Source organism: Macaca thibetana, chromosome 12 (assembly GCF_024542745.1).
Source record: "Macaca thibetana thibetana isolate TM-01 chromosome 12, ASM2454274v1, whole genome shotgun sequence".
Lineage (NCBI taxonomy): Eukaryota > Metazoa > Chordata > Mammalia > Primates > Cercopithecidae > Macaca > Macaca thibetana.
The window spans coordinates 27,554,511-27,582,504 of record NC_065589.1 but is presented as its reverse complement, the minus strand read 5'-3'; the positions used below and the strand labels follow the sequence as shown (position 1 = coordinate 27,582,504).

The following is a 27,994-nucleotide window of genomic DNA, read 5'->3' as shown; positions in this document are numbered from 1 at the left end:
CCTTGCAAGACAGCCCTCTGCATTTTACATGATTCAATGTTCTAGATCCCACTTATACTGCTATGGCAGCATTTCCTTCAGTTCGTTGAAAGTGGCTGGAGTGTGAAGTTTGTGGCAATGAGTGATGGAGAGGGGGCTGTGTAAGAGATGGCTCTGAAGAGTGAGGTCATGAAAAATCTTAGGTGCCACACAATAGAGTCTAGATTTTATCCTGAATGTAATGTTGAGTCAGAAGAATATTAAGCAGTGAAAATGGCATGTACGGATTTATGTTTAGGAAAATAACCGGCATTAATATATAAAATCAACTGAAGGAGCTAGAACATATGCATGGAAATGGGATAATATAATGAAGATCTGAACTAAGGCAATTGTAGCAGAAATGGAGACAGAGGGTTTCAAGAGACATTTGGAAGGACAAATCGACAGAATTTAGTGACTAAAGGATGTGGACATGAAGGGAAAAATGGCTGCCATCTTACTGTTTTCAACAACTTGGTAGAAGACGAATTCATTTCCCACATTAGGCAACGGCCAGTTTGGGGAAAAAGGGAAGATAAAGGATTTAGTATTAAATGTGTTGAAAATGTGTAATATACCCACACTTCCTTGATTATTTTTCTTTAGGTATTACAATTGGGTTAGTCTAATGAAATGAAAAGCTATTAGATTGCAATAGGTGGAAGTGAGCTGGATTTGATTCATTTTTCAAGAGTTGATGGGGAGATTGGAAACAAAGCTGTCAGAGGCTTAGTTTGACATTATTTGTCATCAGCTCAAACTAGAGTTGTAATAAATGGGAAGAGGAAAACTTGATTTCATGAAGGAAGAGGAAACGAGAATGGAGACACCTGTTCTTGGAAAAAGACTGCGAATTCCTGGTTATGATCGTGTAGTTGTCATTAGTAATGCTGAATTATGTTAGTGATGTGACACAGTGGCTCCTGGAATGAGTTTTAGTAGCACAAAAGGGTTAACTTTTTTTGGAAACTTTATTGATTCCTTGATTTAACTATTCCATTAATCATTCATATATATCATTCATATATGTTCATCCATCCACCCCTCCCTCCCTCCCTCCCTCCCTCCCTCCCTCCATTTAATAAATATTTATTGAACATCTGCTAAATGCCAGGCACATTGAAAGAGCAGGGAGAGTTTAGGAAATTTTTAAATAGTAAGGATAAAATTGTGGTCAGAACATTCTCCTGGAGATAATATGGGATCTAGGAAACAAGATAGCAATAACTAAAGTAGATTAACACCTACTTTTTGCTGAATTAGTTTTAGCTATGGCTCAAGTTTTGCTTTATTCTTTTCCCCAGGCCTTATTTATGCTGTTTTTCATAAACTATATAATCTTTCCTTGCTTATGGTTTCATGAGATTCATATTCCTTCTTCTAAGAATGGGGAAAAAAAAAACATGTCAAAAGGAAAAGCATTACTAGGCTAAAACTACTAGGAACTGCTACATTCACAAAAAATCTAGACCTTCACTAGCAAGGATATAATAATAAAACAAGAGCTACATTTTACTAATTAGTGCACAGGCCCAAAAGCCTCTGAATATTTCTGCTCTCAGAAACCATTTTCTTATCAATTTACTTCCGTGTGATTCCTATCTGGTTCCTACTGCAGGGAGCAGAATTCTTTCAAATGTTGGTTCGATGAAACATCTTTAGTGCCCTCTCTTTTAAAGTTCAAAAAGAAACAAAGTCATTAGCAGTGGAGGTCGCTAAAGATTTTAGGACTAACTTAGCATTCAGAGGACTTTTATCCATTGTTTCTCTTAGCACAATTTCACATATATGATTCAGTACATAAGTATAGCAACCAAAGAACAATGTTTCCCTTCTCAAATCTTAGGATAATTTAGATTAGCAGAACTAATATAAGAACCATTGATTTCCCTTTTTCCTCCAAACATCAGACCAGTTTTTTAAAGCATGAACTGCAATAAACAAGTGGTGTTCTTTGGCTAATAAGCAACTAATAGTTCAGTTCTACTCCTGTGACTTTTTACCTCTAGTAGCAACATGATATGTGTCAGGCGTCTGAGCCCAAACCTGCACTTATACATCCAGATGGCCTGAGGCAACTGAAGAACCACAAAAGAAGTGAAAATGGCCAGCTCGTGCCTTAACTGATGACATTACCTTGTGAAATTCCCTCTCCTGGATCAGAAGCTCTCCCACTGAGCACCTTGTGACCCCCGCCCCTGCCCACAAGAGAACAACCCCCTTTGACTGTAATTTTCCACTACCTACCAAAATCCCATAAAACTGCCCCACCCCTAACTCCCTTTGCTGACTCTTTTCAGACTCAGCCCACCTGTAACCAGATAATTAAAAAAGCTTTATTGCTCACACAAAGCCTGTTTCATGGTCTCTTCACATGGACGCGCGTGACATTTGCTGCCAAAGACCCGAGACAGGAGGACTCCTTTGGGAGACCGGTCCCCTGTCCTCGCCCTCACTCCGTGAGGAGAACCACCTATGATCTCGGGTCCTCAGACCAGCCCAAGGAACATCTCACCAATTTTAAATCGGGTAAGTGGCCTCTTTTTATTCTCTTCTTCAACCTCTCTCACTATCCCTGCACCCTTCAATCTCTCCCTTCCTTAATTTTGGTTCCTTTCCCTTTCCGGTAGAGATGGAGGAGATGCGTTTTATCCATGAACTCAAAACTCCAGTGCCGGTCATGGACTTGAGAAGACAGTCTTCCCTTGGTGTCTAATCATTGAGGGGACGCCTGCCTGATTATTCACCCACATTTCAGAGATGTCCGATCATCGCAGGGATGCCTGCCTTGATCCTTCACCTTAGTGGCAAGTACCACCCCCCACTCTCCGTGTCTCTACCCTCTCTTTTCTCTAGAGTTACCTTTTTACTATGGGCAATCCTCCACCCTCCATTCCTCCTTCTTCTCCCTTAGCCTGTGTTCTAAAAAACTTAAAACCTCTTTAACTCTTGCCTGACCTAAAACCTAAGCGTCTTTTCTTCTGCAACACCGCTTGGCCCCAGTACAAATCAACAATGGTTCTAAATGGCCAGAAAATGGCACTTTTGAATTCTCTATCCTACAAGATCTAGATAATTTTGTCAAAAAATGGGCAAATGGTTTGAGGTGCCTAACATCCAGGCATTCTTTTACACATTGGTCCCTCCCCTAGTCTCTGCTCCCGATGCAACTCGTCCCAAATCTTTCTTCTTTCTCTCCTGTCTGTTCCTTCAGTCTCCACCCTAAGCTCTGAGTGATCTGAATCCTCCTTTTCTATGGGCCCATCTGACCTGTCCCCTCCTTCCCAGGCTGTTCCTTGCCAGGCTGAGCCAGGTCCCAGCTCTTCCTCAGCTCCCAACCCTATAATCCTTCTATCACCTCCCCTCCTCACACCTGGTCTGGCTTACAGTTTCATTCTGGAACTAGCCCTCCCCAACCTGCCCAACAATTTCCTCTTACAGAGGTGGCTGGAGCTGTAGGGGTAGTCAAGGTTAATGCTCCTTTTTCTTTAGCCGACCTTTCCCAAATCAGTTAGTGTTTAGGCTCTTTTTCATCAAATATAAAAACCCAGCCCAGTTTATGGCTCATTTGGCAACAACCCTTAGATGCTTTACTGCCCTAGACCCAGAGAGGCCAGAAGGCCGTCTTATTCTCAATGTGCATTTTATTACCCAATCCACTCCCGACATTAGAAAAAGCTCCAAAAATTAAATTCCGGCCCTCAAACTCCACAACAGGACTTAATTAACTTCGCCTTCAAGGTGTACAATAATAGAGAACAGGCAGCCAAGCAGCAATGTATTTCTGAGTTGCAATTACTTGCCTCCACTGTGAGAGAAACTCCAGCCACGTCTCTAGCACACAAGAACTTCAAAATGCCTAAACTGCAGCGACCAGGTGTTCCTCTAAGACCTCCTCCCCCAGGATCTTGCTTCAAGTGCCGGAAATCTGGCCACTGGGCCAAGGAATGCCTGCAGCCCAGGATTCCTCCTAAGCCGTGTCCCATCTGTGTGGGACTCCACTGGAAATCAGACTGTCCAGCTCACCCGGCAGCCACTCCCAGAGCCCCTGGAATGCTGGCCCAAAGCTCTCTGACTGACTCCTTCACAGATCTTCTCAGCTTAGTGGCTGAAGACTGATGCTGCCTGATGGCCTCAGAAGGCTCCTGGACCATCACAGATGCTTTCAGTAACTTTTACAGTGGAGGGTAAGTCTGTCCCCTTCTTAATCAATATGGAGGCTACCAACTCCACATTACCTTCTTTTCAAGGGCCTGTTTGCCTTGCCTCCATAACTGTTGTGGGTATTGATAGTCAGGCTGCTAGACCCCTTAAAACTCCCCAACTCTGCTGCCAACTTGGACAATATTCTTTTATGCACTCCTTTTTAGTTATCTCCACCTGCCCAGTTCCCTTATTAGATCAAGATGTTTTAACAAAATTATCTGCTACTCTGACTATTCCTGGACTATAGCCACATCTAATTGCCACCCTTCTCCCCAACCCAAAGCCTCCTTCATGTCTTCCTCTTGTATCCCCCCACCTTAACTCACAAGTATTGGACACCTCTACTCCCTCCCTGGTAACCAATCACATGCCCATTACCATCCCATTAAAACCTAATCACCCTTACCCCACTCAATGCTAATACCCCATCCCACAGCAGGCTTTAAAAGGGTTAAAGCCTGTTATCACCCACTTGTTACAACATGGCTTCATGTCTTCCTCTTGTCTTCATGTCTTCCTCTTGTATCCCCCCACCTTAACTCACAAGTATTGGACACCTCTACTCCCTCCCTGGTAACCAATCACATGCCCATTACCATCCCATTAAAACCTAATCACCCTTACCCCACTCAATGCTAATACCCCATCCCACAGCAGGCTTTAAAAGGGTTAAAGCCTGTTATCACCCACTTGTTACAACATGGCCTCTTAAAGCCTACAAATTCTCCTTACAACCCTCCTATCCTACCTGTCCAAAAACCAGACAAGTCTTACAGGCTGGTCCAGGATTTTCACCTTATCAACCCAATTGTCTTGCCTATCCACACCATGGTGCCAAACCCATATACTCTCCTATCCTCAATACCTCCCTCCACAACCCATTATTCTGTTCTGGATCTCAAACATGCTTCCTTTACTATTCCTTTGCATCCTTTATCCCAGCCTCTCTTTGTTTTCACTTGGACTGACCCTGACACCCAACAGGCTTAGCAAATTACCTGGGCTGTACTTCCACAAGGCTCCAGGGACAGCCCCCATTACTTCAGTCAAGCCCTTTCTCATGATTTACTTTCTTTCCATCCGTCTACTTCTCACCTTATTCAATATTTTGATGATCTTCTACTTTATAGCCCCTCATACAAATCTTCCCAACAGGACACCCTCCTGCTCCTCCAACATCTATTCTCAAAGGGATATCACGTATCCCCCTCCAAAGCCCAAATTTCTTCCTCATCTGTTACCTATCTCGACATAATTCTTCATGAAAACACACGTGCTCTCCTTGCTGATCATGTCCGGCTAATCTCCCAAACCCCAACCCCTTCTACAAAGCAACAACTCCTTTCCTTCCTAGGCATGGTTAGGTACTTTCACCTCTCAATACCTGGTTTTGCCATCCCAACTAAATCATTATATAAAGTCACAAAAGGAAACCTACATAAATCCTAAATCCTTTCCCCACTTCCCTTTCTGTTCCTTAAAACAGTCTGAGAAGCTGCTCTCACACTAGCTCTCCCTAACTCATCCCAACCCTTTTTCATTACACACAGCCAAAGTGCAGAGCTATGTGGTCAGAACTCTTATACAAGAACCAGGACTGTGCCCTATAGTCTTTTTATCCAAACAACTTGACCTTACTGTTTTAGGCTGGCCCTCATGTCTGCGTGCAGCAGCTGCCACTGCTTTAATACTTTTAGAGGCCCTCAAAATCACAAACTTGCTCAACTCACTTTCTATAGTTCTCATAACTTTCAAAATCTATTTTCTTCCTCACACCTGACGCATATACTTTCTGCTATAGTATCTTCCACATCTATCATTGAGGCTAACACTCTGACCCCTCCACTACCTCTCAGCAAGCCGAACTCACTGCCTTAACTCAGGCCTTCCCTCTTGCAGAAGGATTGCATGTCAATATTTACACTGACTCTAAATATGCCTTCCATATCCTGCACCACCATGCTGTTATATGGGCTGAAAGAGGTTTCCTCACTATGCAAGTGTCCTCCATCATTAATGCCTCTTTAATTAAAAACCCTTCTCAAGGCTGCTTTACTTCCAAAGGAAGCTGAAGTCCTTCACTGCAAAGGCCATCAAAAGGCCTCAGACCCCATTGCTCAGGGCAACACATATGCTAAGGTAGCTAAAGAAGCAGCTAGCGTTCGAACTTCTGTCCCTCATGGCCAGTTTTTCTCCTTCTCATCAGTCACTCCTACTTTCTCTCCCACTGAAGTTTTCCACCTATCGATCCCTTCCCACTCAAGGCAAATGGTTCTTAGACCAAGGAAAATACCTCCTTCCAACCTCACAAGCTCATGCCATTCTATCATCCTTTCATAATCTCTTCCATGTAGGTCACAAGCCACTAGCCTGCCTCTTAGAACCTCTCATTTCCTTTAAGACATTTGCCCTGCATTTCACTCCATCCTTGGCTACTTTCCCCTTGTTCTTCAGACTCTCTTCCTAACCCCTCTTCTTGCTTGCTTATACTCAGTCCCATGAATAGCAGTGAAAGGTTACTTAATAGACACTATGCGCTTTCTAATATACCATAAAAAATCGAACCACCCCCTCTACCCAGTTGCCCCATCAATCCCCATTACAACTTCTAACAGCTGCTGCTCTCACTAAATCCCTAAGAGTCTGGGTGCAAGATATCTCTTTTGGTGCTCCCTCTCATCTTTTCACTTTACATTTCCAGTTCTGCCTTACAAAGTTCTCTTCTTCCTCTGTGGCTCCTCCACCTACATGTGTCTACCTATCAGTTGGACAGGTACATGTACACTAGTTTTCCTTATTCCCCAAAATCAATTTGCAAATAGGACTGAACAGCTTCCTGTCCCCTCATGACACCAACACTTTACGACTATTTTGTTTTGTTCTGTTTATTATTAATATAAGAAGACAGGAATAAGCCTCAACTTACTGCTGAAAAAGGAAGACTCTGTACATTTTTAAATGAAGAATGTTGTTTTTACCTAAATCAATCTGGCCTGGCATATAACAACATAAAAAAACTCAAGGATAGAACCCCAAAACTCACCAACCGAGCAAATAATCACACTGAACCCCCTTAGGCACTCTTTAATTGGATGTCCTGGGTCCTCCCAATTCTTAGTCCTTTAATACCTGTTTTTCTCCTTCTCTTATTCCGACCTTGTGTCTTCCGTTTAGTTTCTCAATTCATACAAAACCGCATCCAGGCCGTCACCAATCATTCTATAAGACAAATGCTCCCTCTAACAACCCCACAATATCACCCCTTACCCCAAAATGTTTCTTCAGTTTAATCTCTCCCATTCTAGTTTCCCATGCCTCCCCTAATCCCACTCGAAGCAGCCCTGAGAGACCTCACCCATTATCTCTACATACTACCCCCCAAAAGTTTCACTGCTCCAACACTTCACCACTATTTTGTTTTGTTTTTCTTGTTCATATAAGAAGACAGGAATGTCAGGCCTCTGAGCCCAAGCCTGGACATATACATACATCCAGATGGCCTGAGGCAACTGAAGAACCACAGAAGAAGTGAAAATGGTCAGTTCCTGCCTTAACTGATGACATTACCTTGTGAAATTCCTTCTCCTGGCTCAAAAGCTGCCCCAATGAGCACTTTGTGACCCCTGCCCCTGCCTGCAAGAGACTGTAATTTTGACTATAATTTTCCACTACCTACCCAATCCTATAAAACTTCCCCACCCCTATCTCCCTTTGCTGACTCCTTTTTTGAACTCAATCTGCCTGCACCCAGGTGATTAAAAAGCTTTATTGCTCACACAAAGCCTGTTTGGTGGTCTCTTCACACGGACACGCATAACAATGTGTATAACAAATACACCAGAAGACCTGGGTTCAAATAGGAAGCTCTGCCATTTACTAGCTGTTTAATCTCGGGCAAGTTAGCTACTCATAGTAATCTTTTATTGAGCCCTTACTATGTGCATCTATAGACTGCAGGCATCCTTTTGTGTGATACCACAAATTATCTTATTACATGCTGTTTTATTAGTTTTATTCTCTTATTTTACACCCCAACAATGCTATGAAGTAGATTCTTTGATTATCCCCAACTGAGGCACAGAAGAATTAACTTCCCAGTGACACAAAGGTCAAGATGAGACTCGAATTGAGTACCCTGATCAAAGGCCCAGGGGTTTGATCATTAGGTTTTACTTGCTTCTCTGAGTTTTGATTTTTCTCATCTGGAAATGGAAATCACAGTAATTAATCTCTCAGGTTTGGTACAATAATTGAAAGACAAGTTACATAAAAGAAATCATTATTGTCACTATGCTGTTTTCTCACACTCCCAAATCAAAAGCCAGGAGAGTGCTTTTATTTCAAACCATTCCTTTGTCCCCCAGATCCAGTCTCCACCATATTCTACTACTCTCTCTTCCCAATATCTTTAAGACTTACTCATTCTTCTCCATTTTTGTTTCTCCAATTTTATTAGTGAGAGTACCCACTACTTTTTATATTATAATTTCAATAACTGCGCCATTCTTTTTCTTGCTCCAGCCTTTCCTTGCCCTGATGTAGCCTTCTGACACTATCTGATTAATATGCACAAAACTCCATATTTTTATTGCCATGGGTCATTCTTCATTGCTTATGGGATAAAGATATTCCTGTATCTTCACCCTGGTATTTACGACTTTGGGTCTCTTGGTCCAGTTTTACAGATTCAGACTCATTTCCCAGCAGAATCTAATGGAATTTAGGAAAAAGGGGGCATTTCCTTATCTGTTAAGTATCTGATATGCTAAGCACTGCTTGTATTTGGTGGGAAAAACAGACTTAGATATAGATCCTATGAAGGGAAGACCAGAGGCACAAACATCAAATAAATGCATACGTAGTCAATTACAGTTATAAAGGAGGGCTGGTGTAGGAGTGAAAACTAACCTAGTATAGAGGTTCCCTGAAGCAACATAAAACCCTTCGTTCTCCCCTTCGTTCTCACCTTCACAGAATTGTTCATTCTCTTCCTTTCCTTACAAAACTCCCCACTCTTATCCATGCAAATCCAAGTATCCTATTAGTTTTTTTTAAGGACACAGCTTAAGTCCTATTTATGCTATTAAGCTTTACCTGACTTCTCTAGCCTCCAAAAATCTTGCTTTTTTTTTTTTTTCTAAAAATCTTAGTGCATTGATGGTTCTTTGTTCCTGCTATCACACTTGATTATTATCACACTTGAAAGTAATAGATTACAGACTTTACAGTTACTATAACTTGATTATCCATGTTTTTACCTAAGAATCCTGCATTCTTTTCCTTTAGATACCATATGATACTATAATAAATAAATATTTGCTTAACAAATAGCTGAGTGTTTTGGGGTGTGCACATCTAGGTGCTAGAAATATATGTAACAAAAGCAAGGACTGCAATCATGGCTGTAATACGTTGAGCAAACTTCCTAAAGCTTATGATTAACCTAATTCCACTCTTGTTCATTTGCTTTCAGTTTTATTTGAGCTAAAATTTAATACTCTGCACTAACATTGCAGAAAAACTGATTGCTTATTGTTCTGGAAGTTTGGCTACGTTAATACTAACTAATGTTAACAAATTCCATAAAATCCCTAAAGCTAAACCTGCCTATGAAATACACTGGTCCCTGTTATATACCTTCTGGATTATATATTTAATGCCAAATTTCCACATAAAACCAAAGATAAATCAACAAAATAAAGGCCTTAAATTTCAGTTCTTGGATATGTCTCTGAAAGGAATGTAATGTGCTTAATAAAGTTCTGTAATTTTTTTTTTTTCTGATTTTCAGTTCTGCTTATCATAAAACCTAAAAACAGCTAATCAAAGCTAACAGGATTCAGTGGAGGTAAGTGAAGTTTTCACAGGAGTTAGGTTCAATTTTGGTCCAAAATTTTTCCAGAATAAACCATGTTACAGCTGTGTAGAGAGGTGTATGAAAGTTTAGGTATGCCATGTGGCATCATAATTCATGTTTCTTTTTGTGGGTTAAATGTCAAAGTACAACACTACTCAAATGGGAGGAATTCCAGCTGATCCACACTTATCCCAGCCCCCACACCCCCTATGATATTACCACTCTTGAAAAGACTATGTTCAAAACAATGATTCAACAATAGGAAGTTCATTTGCCATAGAATCCTTCTGTGTGGTTATCAAAAAGCTTCTCAAACTCCAGGAGTTCCATCTCTTCTATATTCAGAATATCTAACTTCTGCCCTTTGAACATGGTGCCCTTTCAGCAAACATGACAAAATAATAACCTGCACAAAAGGCAACCACTCCGGATTGTATTCCCTTTTTCCACTGACTCGTAAGTAAATTTGAACAGATTTCTTTAAACTTCCAGCCTTCAATTATTGTTGCACCAAATTCATTCATTTGTTCAACAAATATTTGTTGGGTGACTAAGTGCCAGGCAATATTCCAGAGAGTAATTCTGTTAGCTGTGCCAACAGCAAGGTGAGCATCTCTATAGACATGAGTGACTCTGTTTGACAGATAGCATAGAGAGTAGAAAGAGGATACGGGAAGTAAGAACAAATTAAATCTTGCTTCAACACTTAGTGAGGCCTGTCACTAAAATCTTTGAAAGTAAATGTCTCCATCTGTAAAATAGTAATAGCTCAAAAGCATTTAATGGGTGCCTCAACGTGCAGGCCCTGCTGGGTACTAGGAATTCAGTGTGGCCCAAAGCAGATAAGGACACTGCCATGATGGGGCTGAATATTGCAAGCATGTTTATGCCCTTTGTTATTGCACCATTGAATCTTATTAGACTGTGTGGTGGTTTTAAAATGTGTCCACAGAATCTTTGGCACTTTTCCTTTCAAAAGGTGGAGCCTAATTCCCTTAAATATGAATCAGGCTGAAGCGCTTATTCTCATGAATAGAATGTGGCAGTGTGATGCTCTAAGGCATTTAAGGACTGGACAGAAAAAGGATAGTTTCTGCCTATCTTGGATTGCTTGCTCTGGGGAAAGCCAGTCACCCTCTCTTGAGGACACTCAAGTAGCCTCAAGGCCCAGTAGGGGAGAAGCTGAGGCCTCCCACCAACTCTCAGTGCCAATGCACCAGCCACGTGAGCTATCCACCTTGGAAACAGATCTTCCAGCCCTACTTGAGTTGTTGGATGACTGACGTCCTAGCCCAAATCCTGACTGCAAACTCATGAGACACACCAAGGCAAAGCCATGTGGCTAAGTCACTCTTTAATTTCTGACCCTGGCTGGGCACGGTGGCTCACGCCTGTAATCCTAGCACTTTGGGAGGCCAAGGCGGGCGGATCACAAGGTCAAGAGATCGAGACCATCCTGGCCATCATGGTGAAAACCCATCTTTACTAAAAATACAAAAATTAGCTGGGCATGGTGGCGCGTGCCTATAATCCCAGCTACTTGGGAGGCTGAGGCAGGAGAATTGCTTGAACACAGGAAGTGGAGGTTGCAGTGAGCCGAGATCACACCACTGTACTCCAGCCTGGTGACAGAGCGAGACTTTGTTTCAAAAAAAAAAAAAAAATTTCTGACCCCTAGAAAATGGAGGATGATAAATGTTTGTTTATTGTTGTTGCCACTAAATTTTGAAGGGCAAGTTGTTATAGAGCAATAGATAACTAATACAGCCTGTGATGTAAACATCTGGATGGATATAAACAATTATGGTGGAAAACTTCACAAACTTCCCTTAGTTTACCTCCTACGCTGGAAAACACAAAATTAAATAACTCTTCACAGACTTCCAATGTTTCCATTACTACAGGATAAAATCTAGACTCCTAGTCTAGTATTCAAAACCCTATATGATGAAACCCCACTCAAATTGATCTTTTTTTGTTTTCTTTTTTTTTTAGAAACAGGGTCTTACTCTCTCTTGCCCAGGCCTGGAATGCAGTGATACAATCATGGCTCACCACAGCCGCAACCTCCCAGGTTCAAGTGATCTTCCCAACTCAGCCTCCCAAGTAGCTGGCACCACAGGCACATATCACCACATATGACTAATTTTTTATTTTTATTTTTTTTTGTAGAGATCGTGCCTCCCTCTGTTTCCCAGTCTACTCTCAAGCAAAACACTCTACTTTGTCTAGACGAATCTACCTATTTTTAGCCAGTTATGCCTGAGAAGCTCTGCCTCCAAGATCTTGATCATGCCACTTCCGCCTCTTGAAAGCCACTTCCTCTTTTTGCATATTGACCTTTTTTCTTCCAAGCTGAATTTAATCCTGCAGTAATTCTTGATTACCCTAATTCACAGCAATCTTTTCCTTTCTAAACATCCAGTAGTTTTCATTGCCAATGCTGCCTACTTAATATTTATTTTCCTATTTGCACAATTGTGACATGTCACTATTAATAAATATTTGAGTTCCCATTATGTGCAAAGTACTGTGCCAAGATCTATACTTAACATTTTTACTTTAATTACATTTAACTTTTTGTTTTTAAAAATATATTATGGCCCGTAATCTATCTTGTGTGTTTCTTCACTTTACAATTCGATTGTAAGCAACCTGAGGTCAGAACACAGTCCTGCTCTTTACAGCCCTAGGCACATCCTTATAGAATATAAATCTCCAGAAGCATCTTTTTTTACCATCTCCACATAGGGCAGCAATTTCAAAATAGTGAAAAGATCTTTTGATAGTTATGAAGCCAGAAGTGTAGTGTTATAAAGCTGGAGTGGGAAGCGCTTGTTTGCAGGGACCTGGGTTCCCTGGGCATGTAACTCATCAATGAAGTCATCTTGGAAAAACACCAATTCAGGAAATTGTGAACACATCCTTCCTTAGACACTGCTCCAACAGGACTCTCTGAGAGGAGGTTTGCTCCTCTTCTCAGCTGTCCTAAAAATGTGTCTTCAATATAAGACATGAAGAATGGTGTGAGACTTCTGATATCCTGAGGATCACAGTGAAAGACTGAATGCTGAAAAGAAGGATAGGATGCTGGCAGCCACTGAAAGCCTGCAAGCTAACTCAGGTGAAAGCAAGTTCTTCTCTGTGATTATTCAAAGAATTAAATCCATTCTCTGGTTTGTTTTCACAGTGATGAGCAAGTCAAAAATGCACACTGATCTAAAATTATTTTTAAGTTGAAAAGAAAGGAAAAAGTAGCTCACAAACTTGAAGTAGCATAAGAATCACCTGGCGAGTTCTTCAAAATTTAAACTCTCTGGTCCTCAACACCATCCCACTCACCACCACCTCCAACTCCACCTCCACCTCCAGATGCCAAATCAGAAAGCCTAGGGTAATACTCTGCCATCTCTACTTCAGCAGATGTACTTAGATCATTTTGATTGAGGTAGAGTAGCTGGGTACATATGTTTGTCAATCTCCAAAATAGAGAAAAGACAAAAGAAAAATATTGGTAATAGCATGTGATTTCTGTATTATTTTCTCCTTAGTTTGCTCCATTTTCACTTCCCAAATTTCTCCTAAACTGTGTAAATCTTATTTTGGACAGTATGAAATTAGAGGGTTATGGCTAACCTTGCATTGAAAGCCTTCATAGTACAAAGAGTAATTCTCTATTTTTAAAAGAAATATGGATTTTAAAAATCTGAAAATAAAATGGAGGATTGAAGAATGGGGTGTTTAAAAAGCCTAAGGAAATAGCTAGCTCTGATAGAGAAGTACACAGATTTCTTTTAGCCTCAGTTACTATTTCTCTTGGGCAATCAAGAGATCATGAAAAAGAAGACTGAAGTGGAAGTCTTAACACCAGAATTCCCAATCCAGTCACCAGCCCCTACTCATTAAAACCATCTTCCACACAGCTGCAGGAACACCTTCTAAACTATTGTCTAGTCCCAATGGTCCTGTTGTATTTGTTTGTACACATGTGTGTGCGTGTGTGCCTATGTGTGTGTATTTGCAAGTATTTGGTATATACATAGAAAAAAGTCCTAGCAAATGTACACTGAAATGTTAACAATGGTTCTCTTTAGAGGGTGAGATTATGCAGGACTTCCATTTTTTACAATATACCACTCATATCTCATTATTTAATTTTTAATAATGAGCATGTATATCTAGAGTCAGAAAAATCTCTAAACATTTGAAAATAAAACTAATTTAGTTTAAAAAAATCCAATGGCTTCTTATCACCTTTAAAATAAAATCTAGGCCTGATGCGATGGCTCACACCTGTAATCCGCCCCAACACTTTGGGAGGCTGAGGTGGGTGGATCACTTGAGGTCAGGAGTTTGAGAACAGCCTGGCCAACATGGTGAAACCCTGTCTCCACTAAAAGTACAAAAATTAGCTGGGCATGATAGTGTGCACCTGTAGTCCCAGCTCCTTGGGAGGCTGAGACAGGAGAATTGCTTGAACCTGGGAGGCAGAAGTTGTAGTGAGCCGAGATCACATCACTGTGCTCCAGTCTGGGCGACAGTGCAAGACTGTCTCAAAAAATAGAAACAAAGTCTAATACTTTTGGTTTGGACCAAACAGCCTTATCTCTCAGTACTCAACAAGCATCTTCCTCTTTCAGGCAAAAGAGATTCCAAATTCCTGGCACATCTAACTCTTTCACATTCTGTGTCCTCACTCACATAAGCTGCTTTCTGGAAGAAATGGAATGACACTGGTTATCTAACTGACAAACTCCTACTCATTCTTCAAGACTCATGCTAAGTCTTAGCACTGAACTCCACATTGGAGCTAAGAAAAAAGAAAAGTTGGTAACCCTGATCCTGTTTTTACTTTAAATATTGATATTTTGTTCATCATAAGGTTTTGTATTAATTTTGATTTTGTAAAATACTCTCTTGAACTATCATTGATCTTGATCACTGAGTTTTTTCAAACCCTCTAATTTTGTACTGCACTTGCCTTGGTCCCAGACAAAGTTGCTGACTCCAACTTCTTTGCTTCTGTCTTGGACCTACCTCCACTGTGGAATTTTTCACATTGCAATAGTTTCTGATATACTTATTGCTCTCCTATAGGCTTGATTGCTGTGAGGGCTCATGGCTTTCTTAATTAGTGCTTAATAGATGCAACAGGCGCCCTTTAAATATGTGATGATGGCAAGAATAAATGTGAAACTTTAATAATGTCTCTTAAAATTTCTTATTTTTGTTGTCATTTTTGAGATGGAGTTTCACTCTTGTTGCCCAGGCTAGAGTGCAATGGTATGATCTCAGCTCACTGCAACCTCTGCCTCCTGGGTTCAAGCAGTTCTCCTGCCTCAGCCTACCAAGTAGCTGGTATTACAGGTGCCCACCCCCAGGTCCAGCTAATTTTTTGTATTTTTAGTAGAGTTGGGGTTTCACCATGTTGGCCAGGCTGGTCTCGAACTCCTGACCTCAGGTGATCCACCCAGCTCAGCCTCCCAAACTGCTGGGATTATAGGCATGAGTCATGGCACCTGGCCCCATAAAGTATCTTAAAATTTCTGAGCCTCAGTTTCCTCATCTGACAAATGATGACAAGATGCTAGATTATCTTCATGATACTCAAGGATAGGTGCTATACTCTAAACATATATAGTATCATAAATAATACAGTATAGAAAATAATGTCCAACACTTTTATAGCTCTTACCATATAGCAAGCACTAATCTAAGTATACCAAGGTTTTGTTTAGCTTAGTTTTGTTTCGTTTTTGCTATTTACTTTTCAGATCCAGGTAAATCTGACATTAGCCAGGCATGTTGGCTAATGTAACTTGTAGTACCTGTAACCCCAGCTACTCAGGAGGCTGAGGCAGAAGAATCACTTGAACCCGGCTGGCAGAGGTTGCAGTGAGCCGAAATCGCGCCACTGCACCCAGCCTGGGTGACAGAGAGAGACTCCATCTCAAAAAAATATATATGTTATAAAGATATTATAAATATTCAACCATTCATCTTTACTTATCGGATAGACTTGGGCATTAGTGCTCCCTATCTGACAGGAGGCCCTGTCTGACAAAAGGCCCTCTGCTCTTATGAAGGAAAGAGAAAAGGAGTAAAAACCAAGAGACATTTGTACGGGCAATTTCACTGAGACAATCACCTTTGGGAAGCTTGCCAGGTAGATCACACAATGTGGGGATGATACAGGATGGAGAGAAAATACCCTTCCTTACTCTTAATTTTTCTACTTGTTAAAATTAAGTTTTATTGTACTTCAGATATTTCCTATTCTCTGATGCAATTCTGTATACTGAGCCTAAGAGGGTATTAGTTGAGAAATCTTGTCATCATGTTAGCTGGAATTAGGGCGTGGCCATCCACATTGCATGAGAATCACGCCAGGATCTGGGGGAGATGGACCACTGGCAGCAGGAGCTGTAGTCATCCCTGTGAGTGAGTGAGTGCAGCCGTGTCCACATCTGCCTCCCCTCTGAGTGCTTCAGGCAGCTCTGCACGGGACACTGGAGGAAACAGGGTCCCAATCAAATCCCAATCTCAGTTTCTATGGCTTCCACAGAATTTATCTCCAGGTTGGTATTTGAAGGGTCAGTAATGTTTCCCAAAAAGTCACTGACTACTATCTGCTGATGGAGGAAGTACAAGATGGGTCTTTGGCCGTGAAATTCAAAAGCTGTTCCAAAATTTTCTAAAAGTTCTTAAGCAAGAAGCAGGCGGTTAATTCTCCTACACAAAAATCTCTCCTACATATTTGGAACTCTTTCATATTTGTGATGGAAATTCCCAGGTGGATCTAGCTGGGAAGGAGTGATGGAGCTTTACATTCATTTTCTTTCCCCCCATATGGGCATTATAGACATTATTTTGATCCCATAGTCAGATTTACCTGTATCTGAAAAGTAAATAGCAAACCAAAACAAACTAGCTCCTTGTCCCTTACCCATCTCAGACTCACATTGAGTTTTTCTTACTAACATTGGGTGAATTTTGTAATCCAGTCCCCCATATCCGTCTTCCAAATTGTATCAGATTCTGACCTGTTGCATTGCGACTTTGTTCCCTGTTAGGAATCATGCAGTACCTTGTAAGTACGGTGGTATTATGTGATTTCTGCTATTAATGTACTATCCATCCAATGAGTGAGTCAAGATTGAAGCATCAAACACTCAAAGACCTTTATAAGCCAATACTTCAACAAGAGAGATATAAAGGAAAATTGATTGGGGTTTGAGTGATCAGACAAGGCTAAATGGGAACGCCTTGGATGTGAGCTTGGCTTTTAACTGGCATTCAGGGGGAGATATAAGGACATGCCTCAACGTGGGAGTGAGAATGAGAGATGTGGAGGACATTCAGACACTTCCTCCTTAAGCACAGGCATTCTACTGCAGAACAGCATGAACACAAAGTTGGAAGAATCCTGAATTTGAAGGTCTTGAAAGTCAGACAATGAGAAGGTTGGGCTCAAACAGTATTTTGGAAGATTATTTGATGATGAAACATGGAAAGAGTTGGAGGTAGGTGCGCACACACACGCGCGCACACACACACACACACACACACGCACACGCACTTTTACACAGTCACAAAGCTAAGGAAGCAATCCAAGCATGAGACAATAGGATCTTGAACCAAGGGGTGGCAGGAAGGATGGAAGGGCAAAGTAACTCTGGGACACATTGCACAGATGGATTCTGACTTGCATGCCAGCGGTTATGGGAGGTAAAGGAAGGGAGTAGTCAAGGATGATTCAGATGTTTCCAACCTGAAAGACTAACTAGTGTTGCTGGTACTCATGAGAATGCAGAAACTGGATTGGGCAATCCACGGCAAAAGACAAATGATGAGGAATCCTGAGCTTCTCAGAACAACAACAACAAAAAACCTATGGAGATTTTGAGCTAATCAAGATAGCAAACAAAATTATTTCCTGTGGGTCCCTCAGTTTTCATCATTAGCTCATGGGTGTGCTGGAGAGCAGGGTGCAGCCTGGAATCCTGCACTCGTGCCCTTGTCCTCACTTCCCTGAAAACATACCACAGGAAAAGTCAGCAGCAAGAGCGACGCCAGAACACACCTCACTCCTCTGACTTTCACAACCCTCATCAGTGAGATGCCCCGCAGGCTCTTTCAACATGAAGGCTGTACAATAGCTCCTCTTACCAATTCAGGCACTGGAGTCATGACAACATGCACGGATCCCACAAAACCACTTGCTGATCAACAATTTCAATCTTCCTTCTCACATTTTTTTCCCCAGAGCTACTAACAAGTAGAAAAACAACTTGAGTTCATGTTTACAGCAATGCTCAATATATGATAGTGCTAATAAGTGGTATGAGGAAGAAAAATGAGTTACTGTAATGAACCAGACCTCAGCACTGCCATCGGTGGCACCCATGACCTAAATAAAACCACCTGTCTGCAGGTATCTTGTTCAAAAATCCAGGCTCCAGCACATAATAACCATGTGAACATTGGTAAATTACTTAATGCATTTTTCTGTCTCAATTTTCTCATCTTTAAAATAGGGACAATCCTATTGCATGGCCCAAAGAAATGATGTGAGTATTAACTAAGGCATGCAAAGTACTCAGCCCAGTGTCTGACACATAGTAAAGCCTTCAATAAATGTTCATCCCTGTTATTACTTTTATGCATCCCTGAAGATAAAGGGTATACTTTGGAGGCAAAAAAAAGTCATGCCAAAAATGTTGGACATCCTTGCATTTACCAAAGCTGTTGAGTAACATCTGGATGGGTGCTATTTAGTATAACTCTGTGATAATATAAATCTGGATATAATTCAGTTCGTGGATGGCTCCTGCCTGCCACCAGTCCTGATTTTCAAATGTGAGATGGGCTGAATTTCTTATCCGCAGAGAGCCCAGGAATGTTAGAAAGTGACAGCCTTGAGATAGTTGGGGCTTAATGCAATGTATGGTCATATTTACACAGTATGATTTCCATTGCACTTTTAGAGGTATTTAGGGAACAATAGAAAAACATTGTTTTTCAGTAACTTCACAAAAGTGTGACTCCTTATTTGACATGACTACTTTTGTTTGGAGTCTACTTATCTCATTCTGTCAGGGTTTTACTGTACTTGAAAAATAGTTGCATAGTAATTAGGGACGGCTTGCCTGAACATTCATGGGTATGTATGTATTAAAGGGAGACAAAATAAGCTTGCTGCATGTTACAGCTTGGCTTAGTCTAAGTGTGTCTTGTGGAGATTTGTGCTGTTTTGTTGGCCCTTGTTCCTAAACAGGGTTTTTCGGCTTTAACATTTGCCTCTTGACAAGCTGCTGCATGTGGAGATTGTAAGAGATTGAAACTACTTCAAACTTGGCACCTCAGCTCATTTCTTCCCTGTTTGAATGAGAAGAATTAGGGCCTGCCTGCCAGGCTTAAAAGGTTTTCTTTACCTGGGATTTATTATTTGCAGAGGCTAGTTACCTAAGCCGTTTGTTGCAACACAAAAGGGAGTGAGTGAAGTCAGGTGATGTCGGGAATATGTATGTTATCTGGACCAGCACCCCTGGTGTCAGGGATTGCAGCTGGTTCCCTCTCATCAAAAATGCAGACTTCTCCAGATGCCACACAAGCAAAAAGACTATGAAGGGAATCCTTTAAGTTGCTAATTATAATTGTTCTAAATGAGTTATCAGGTCCTACAGACCTGCCTGGCTCCTCTGGGAACAGAATGTACCCACAGTATTACAGAACAGAAGTTGTTGTGGGATCCATGCATGTTGTTATGACTCCAGTGCCTGAATTGGTAAGAGGAGCTATTGTACAGCCTTCGTGTTGAAAGAGCCTGCGGGGCATCTCACTGATGAGGGCTGTGAAAGTCAGAGGAGTGAGGTGTGTTCTGGCGTCGCTCTTGCTGCTGACTTTTCCTGTGGTATGTTTTCAGGGAAGTGAGGGCGAGGGCATGAGTGTAGGATTTCAGACTGCACCCCACTCTCCAGCACACCCATGATCTAATGATGAAAACTAAGGGACCCACCATGGCTGAGTTTCATCTAGAGGTGGATTCTAGAGTTCCATCTTCGCTTCTCTATTGCCCCGCTAGCACGGTAGCCCACAAGCGATTTTAACTCTATTAAAGAGGACCTAATTTCTATGATACTTCAGCTACAATGATTCATGAAGAATTAGTTGGACACAGGTAGCATTGAATACTAATAGTTAGGATAACTCTTAATACATACATTGGAATGCACCTACTCCCCATATTTCTTGATTTCATAATTGAGACAAAGCAGGGGTGCTTCTATTCCTAGTTTCTAATTTTAGTTCACTTTTACAAAATGTAAATGATGCAATGTGAAAAATTAGTACTGACTAACAGATGTAAGAAATATGAGTTCATGAGCTTAAAACCAGATTCTGGAGCCAGACTGCTTGGTTTCAAATCCTGACACCACTACTTATTAACTATACCATCTTGGTCAAGTTACTTAATTTCTCTGTGCATTAGTTTTCTTAACTGTGAGATGAATAATACAGTCACCACCTTACTAAGTGTCTGGTATACAGTATGAGATCAAGAAATATTTTTATTATAATGAATTATTGGCCAATTGTAATCTTTCAGCACAAAAGACATATATGAGAAACAAAGAAAAACAAGAGCAATTTAAAAAAACAGGATAAAAGCATCTAAATCTAAACTGACATCTCAAAGTTATTCTCTTTCTACCACAAAAGCGGGGGAAAAGGCCAGGTTGGGTGGCTCACGCCTGTAATCCCAGCACTTTGGGAGGCCGAGGCAGTGGATCACGAGGTCAGGAGTTCAAGACCAGCCCGACCAAGATGGTGAAACACCATCTCTACTAAAACTACAAAAATTAGCCAGGTGTGGTGGCAGGTTGCCTGTAATCCCAGCTACTTGGGTGGCTGAGGCAGAGTATTGCTTGAACCTGGGAAAATTGCTAGTTAGCATATTAACTATTTAAGAGTATTTATCCTACTTATATGATATTCCTGAAGACCATGCTACTTAAGATACGTACAAATATATAAATGGATTATTTCTGAGGTCCATGCTACTTAAGATATGAACAAACATATAAACTCCAACAGTATACGATGGAGCCAATCTGTTATAAGTAGCTAATATACACATAATATGAAGAGAGCAAAATTATGCTGTTTTTATGAACAATCTAATAAAATCTCATCAATAACTCAAATGACTTGAGAAAAAATCCTTTAGAAATAAAGTACTATTGGCCGGGTGTGGTGACTCACGCCTGTAATCCCAGCATTTTGGGAGGCCAAGGTGGGCGGATCACGAGGTCAGGAGATCAAGACCATCCTGGCTAACATGGTGAAACCCCGTCTCTACTAAAAATACAAAAAAAAAAATTAGCCGGGCGTGGTGGCGGGCACCTGTAGTCCCAGCTACTCGGGAGGCTGATGCAGGAGAATGGTGTGAAGCCGGGAGGCAGAGCTTGCAGTGACTTGAGATCGCGCCACTGTACTCCAGCCTGGGTGACAGAACGAGACTCCGTCTCAACAAAACAAAACTGAAATTAATTTGTATTTAAATGTAAGGAATTATTTAGTCTAGCACCAAGAGTTCAAATGCTTTCCACTAACTGAATTAACATTTTCTTTTGAATTAGCCTATTGCGCATGATTCATGTAAATTCTGCTATGGTTCTCATCTGATTTCTTAGAACTGGGTGATTCAAAAACACTGTAATTATTTTTTAAAGTCACTAACTTTTTACTCTCTTTACAAAATAACTCAGCATTGTCTTCTTTTACATAGCAAATTACCGCAATTTTTGTGAAATACAATCTAATTTATAGAAATTTGATTTACAAGAAGCTTTTTAGGAGATGGCTGTTTTGTGAAGCAAGAAGTATCTGGTTTGACTTTTCCTCCTCTTTTAAGAAAACTGGCTTCACAGGGAAAAAACAAAAACAAAAACAGCATTCGTCAAACCACTGGGGTTAAAACCCTCATCCCCCTCAGTTTTGAGGACTTTTCTTAGTCCTTTCTACTTTTTCATTCTGGATCCAAAAGAAAATAATGGAGTGTCAGGCATTCTGCCCATTTTACAACTTGACAGTTACTAAATGTAACTGAAAGAGCACTAATTAGAGAACAATCTTCTCTTGAACTAAATGTGTTGACACGCTTACACCACTCAAATACCAGCCCTAAAGAGAGAGAAGAGATGTGTATACTACTCTGGATTTTCATTTGTTCAGTTGATCAAATACAAGACTACGGTTTCCATTACAAAAGTAAAGAATGATGTAGCGCTAGGTTGCTGCTTGTTTGTGTTGTGCATATCATGGCAAAATGTATGAAATGAATAATCAATGGGTCAAAATTTTAAAAAGGCTAAAATATTTTCTGGCTTCTGCAAGCTTCATATTTTTCTACATAATATTACAAACTCAACTTGCTGACCAACTTGAAAATCTAGGGTAAAAAACACACAAATTGTTCGTATTGATCCTTCCAAGTGAAAACACTATACAAAAAAAAAAAAAAAAAAAAATTGAAATGAAACACTAAAGTGGTATCAAAATAAATTTTAACTAGAATCTGAAAATTAGGGAAAGAAACAAATTTCATTTACTTACAAGTTGGTTTTGCAGTTGGAGGAAATTTGGTCCGGGTGATAGCCAAAATTATGAAAATAATAACTGGCCATAAGATCAAGACAAGTGTCCAAAGCTGCAACATAATGGTAGAAAAAATGGTTAGTTTTATTGTTGAACCAAAGATTTTTAAGACCTGACTACAAAAAAAAAGTGTCATACTATAACATTTCAACACAAGCTGAATATTTGACCAACTGTAGATATTATTAATAAAAAATGATTTTTTTAATATGTAAAAGACCTGTAAATGCACAGAAGAATGATTTTTCCAGGCTTAAAACCACGAAATAATCTCCTGAAGACTTCTTTTGGATCACCTCTCGTGACTGCCCCAATCATGATTATATTAAAATTAAACCTGATTGGTTACTTCATTCCTTAAAAATCCTTTAGAATTTCCCACTTCCCTTGGATAAGACACAATGTTCTAAACAGGGCATACGGAACCCAAAGTAATTTCAACCTATGCCTATTTTAGCCTTTTCAATGTCAGCATTCTACGCTCAGTCATAAAGACTGGTGTGTGACATGGGTCATGACCCATAAATAATGTTGAATAAATGAACCTAAGAATGGACCAATGGAGAAATAATTGAGTCAATGAGTGAGGGAGTAAAAAGGAACTTCAAGTCCCATGTAGTTCCACATACTCCTTAATGTCTTGCGTGTCTGCTTCTATCATAGAATTTACACTGTTATAATGATTTTTTTTGCCCACTTCCCAAATAAACTGGCCGTTCATTTATGGTAGGGGCAGTGTCTTATTGATACCTAAATTTCTACCACTAGATGAAAACTAGATGCTCAAAAACACATACTGCATTGAAATTGCTTTTTTTTTTTTTTTTTTTTTTTTTTGAGATGGAGTCTTGCTCTGTTGCCCAGGCTTGGAGTGCAGTGGCACGATCTTGGCTCGCTGCAACCTCTGCCTCCCAGGTTCAAGCAATTCTCTGCCGCAGCCTCCTGAGTAGCTGGGGTTACAGGCACCCGCCACCATGCTTGGCTAATTTTTGTATTTTTATTAGATATGAGGTTTTGCTATCTTGGCCAGGCTGGTCTTGAACTCCTGACCTTGTGATCCACCTGCCTCGGCCTCCCAAAGTGCTGGGATTACAGGTGTGAGCCACCGCACCCAGCCTGAAATTTCTATTAGAGAATTTCACTTTAAGTAGTTTATGAGCTGGTTTTCCTCCCCATGTAGATATGATTCAGTTTGAAAAACACTAACTGCTTAATATTTTATAGATCTATATAATTGGCTCCAGAGCCACGAAAAACACATATTCACAAGAACATTAACTGTGATATGCAAATAGTTATGGTGTTCAAACCACACCACAGGGACAAATTTTGCATATACTTAATAAAGTGAAACTTGGAACTGCGTTTCTGTATAGTTTTGTGGTCAGACTTACCTTTCCTCTCCCACTTTTCAGAGACAATTTGCTTCAGCCAAATCTCAAACAATCTACCTGGAGCTCTTCCATTCACCAAAGCAATCCAAACCCCATAAATTACTCATCCTTAAATAGCTCCTAATGTACATTTGCTACTAAAATCTCCATTGCACGTCCAAGAGTGCTGCTCTCCTCGCTGGTAGGCCTGTCTCACCAGCTTCTTAGACTTTGGGTATAAGGGTAAGTTTTCAAAAATGGAAGTTCACTATAGATCCAAGGAATCCAGAGGCACTGGGTTTGATCAGAGCTTGAAAAGCACCCATACAGACTGAACAACTTAATCTAAAACAGTGCTTCTCAAACATTTGGGTGGACTCCAAATCAACTTGGGATCTTGTAAACATACAGATTATGGTTCAGAAGATCTGAGGTGGGGGCTGAGATTCTACATTTCTAAGAGGCTCCCGGGTAGGTGATGCTGACACAGCTGATCCGTGGACTGCCCCTTGAGGAGAGTGGATGTAGATGTATGCCACCCTGCCTATCTAACAGGAGTGTTCACAAAGTCCTGGAATATTTTTGTTGGAAAGTTTCTTTGGGATCACCTAATGAAGAGAATTCAGGACGTTTGTAAATTTGAATGGGAGAAAAAGAGGTTATATATTTATTTTCTCTAGCTTGTTATTAACATTTAGTATTTCCATTAATGACGAATGTAGGGAATGAACCACAGTGTTGTTAGAAGTACCTGTGACTTTGTCACTAATAGAAATTATGGATATTTAAAAATCACATTAGAGTTGTTGCAGATACCTTAAAGTGCTATTTATACTCATTACTACATTAAAATTAGTTATGAATTCACCACTAGACCTTTGATTTTAATGCATAATAAGGAGACACACATATTACCATATCATAAATTTGCTTTTTTTTCTTTGAGACGGAGTCTTGCTCTGTCGCCAGGCTGGAGTGCAATGGTGCGATCTCAGCTCACTGCAACCTCTGCCTCCTAGGTTCAAGCAATTCTCCTGCCTCAGTCTCAAGAGTAGCTGGCACTACAGGCGTGTGCCACCATGCCCAGCTAATTTTTGTATTTTTAGTAGAGACAGGGTTTCACAATGTAGCCCAGGATGGTCTCAATCTCTTAATCTCGTGATCTGCCCGCCTTGGCCTCCCAAAGTGCTGGGATTACAAGCGTTAGCCACCGTGCCCAGCCAAATTTGTTTTTTTTATACTCTGATAACTGAATTTCAGTATAATTGGTTTTATTTATAATCCTTTTTATTTTGTTTTACTTGATGAATTTTAAAACATTATTCTTAAAGAGGCTGTAGGTTTGACCAGACTGCCAAAGCCATCCTAAGGTACTGTAATCTGATCCAACTCTTATTTTGTATTTTCCAGGTGCAGAAAGTTAGCATAACTTGTCCAAAGTCATATATCCAATTGTGAGGCAGAACAGGGAACAAGGATCTGAATCCCAAGATATATAGGAGGCCAGAATTTTTTTTTTATATAATTATCGTACTGTTCTGAGCAGCAAATAAGAAAGCATTACAGAAATTATATTGCAAAAATATGAGTGCTACAGAAATGTAAGATGTGTTATTATTCTAGCCTCATCTCTGATTTATTTTGAAATTAGAGATTGTTCTTTAAAGATCCTGGATACAAGGTATCATCTTTATTTTATGTTTCTCATTTGAACTGTAGAGTAGAAAGAATTAAGGTTAAAAAATTAATGTTTGTGGATTTATCAGTTTTGTATTTGAGGCCATAGTTATTCTTTAAGGAAAGTATTCATCTGAGTAGCCTTGATGCCCCATAGCTACTTTAAGGAACATCTATTCATTTTCTATGGCAACTTCATGAGAATTCAGTGACTGAGATCAACTATACCAACATATCCACATTCAGATAAGGGGCATATATTGTATGGTATGTGTAAGTTGTCTTTTGCTTGATCTAATTTGTTGATTTCATGAGGATGTTTTGGTGAGTCTTAAAATTAATTTTAAACATATTTTGAATCCAGACAAAAATGTAATATATACCAGAGACGTTTAAGGCATTTTAGACTCTGTTGAAGGCAAAAACCACAGCCAGCCTATAAACAAATCTATTATTACAAGATTTCCCTGGGATTTCAGGTCAGGGAAAGGTTTAGAGAACATTTCTGCATACTGCATTTTAGAGGGATAATAAATACAAAGCCCTCTATACTACGGTCTCACAAATGTTAAGCTTGACAGGTTAATCACAAAAGCAAGAAATAAATAAAATTTAAATTTTCATAGCAGCAGTGTTGTTCACAATACCATTTTAAATATGATTATAAGCAACCTAGAAGCAAATGCGGTGTCAAGGATTCGAACTCTAAACCAATGAGCCATGACTTTTTTCTGTTTGTTTAGAGAAAGGGATAATATATTAATTTGACACATATAGACATCGGAGCTACTTGAGTTGCTTGAGGAAAGCAGTGTTTAAAGGTTTCATATTTTTGCTTAGAGTGTAATTATTTTACACTGTCTATACATCTCCTTGGCATTCTACCCCCCTATACTGTTGGCATCAAAGGGTATGTGCACACTAAATAGTGTATAATTCCTTAGTGGGCCAGGGCATTGGTATCCTTTTATTTCTCCAGGATTTATTTTCTACTCACATGTACCATTCTGTTCTCTTTTTCTTCTTCTTTTCCTGAAAAATTCAATCCAAAAGTCCATAGGTAGGTCCTAGCAAGGTAAGTGTACATACTAGTACTTGGGGAGCCACAGCGACCCAGTGAGGGAAGTGGGGACTTAGAAGGGTGAAGAGGACATGGGCACTGAAGCAGTGAGATGTGGGGTGTCAGAGCCCAAGTGGGGTGAAGAAGGTGTCAGTGCAAGAAGACAGGACAGAGGCAGTGGCAGGCGATTGATTTCATAAGAGCAGGTTGATGATAAAAGTAGATATATCCCCCATTAGGGGAGTCAGGCTTCCCACTATCCATCAGGGGAGTCATAACAATTGGAATAGAAGGAAACTAGAATGAACTTGGTAGTGTTGGGTTAGAATGAGCAAAGTGGGCATAAACTCCTAATTCCCAAGCGTATAAAGAGACATAAAATGTAGATTAAAATGCGTGTGTGTATGATTTATTTTTTACTTTCTGGTTCCACAATTTATTTCTGCCTCATTGTGTACCTTCTTTGTCCAATTCCTGAAAACACCTATTTTTCCAAAAAATCCTAGCTTCTTTTAGTAGACAACTGAGTGCTAGGTGTGATCATTGCTCGTGGGGTCTCACTATTTTCAATACTCGACATAGCTAAAGATGATATGTAGAAGATAGAGACAGATGATACAAAAGAATAGATAGTTATATAGCTTGCTTGATTGATTGATATAGACAGGTAGGTAGGTAGATTGATAGAAGCATGATGGATTTACTACAAAGGGATTGGCAATGAATGATGAGGACACATCCAAGAATACAGATACCAGCCTGTGGCTGCATTTAAACGTTAAAATATATTTGAAAATAAAATATATTTAATTAAGCAAACTAGGAATCCATGAATCTCTGCTGATGGAAACAAACACATAGGTAAACATAAACAAATTGAAAGCTTAATGAGGAATGGAGCACATATCTACAAAATATTTCCCTACAACATGGGACAAATTGTCATCACGCACAACCTAGTGTGATGAAATGGAAAAAAGAGGATCATTTCTCTGACATTCTTGCCAAAGATGAATAATAACCTGACTCAAAAAATAAAGAAACAACCGATACTTTACAAGACAATTGGTCATGAAGGTTCGAAAGTGTCAGGGTCGTGAAGGTCAAGGAAAAATTGAGAAACTGTTACAGACTAAGGGA

At 40.1% G+C, this 27,994-nt stretch overlaps 1 protein-coding gene across 1 annotated transcript in view; it reads right to left on the bottom strand.

Annotated features, from left to right (window-relative positions):
• The window catches only part of ABCA12 (ATP binding cassette subfamily A member 12), a 308,829-nt gene that overhangs the window by 162,998 nt on the left and 117,837 nt on the right, over positions 1–27,994 (bottom strand). Inside the window, exon 3 of the mRNA XM_050751315.1 lies at positions 22,703–22,796. Within this exon, the coding sequence (XP_050607272.1) occupies positions 22,703–22,796 (94 nt within the window). The remainder of the gene's footprint in view (positions 1–22,702; positions 22,797–27,994) is intronic.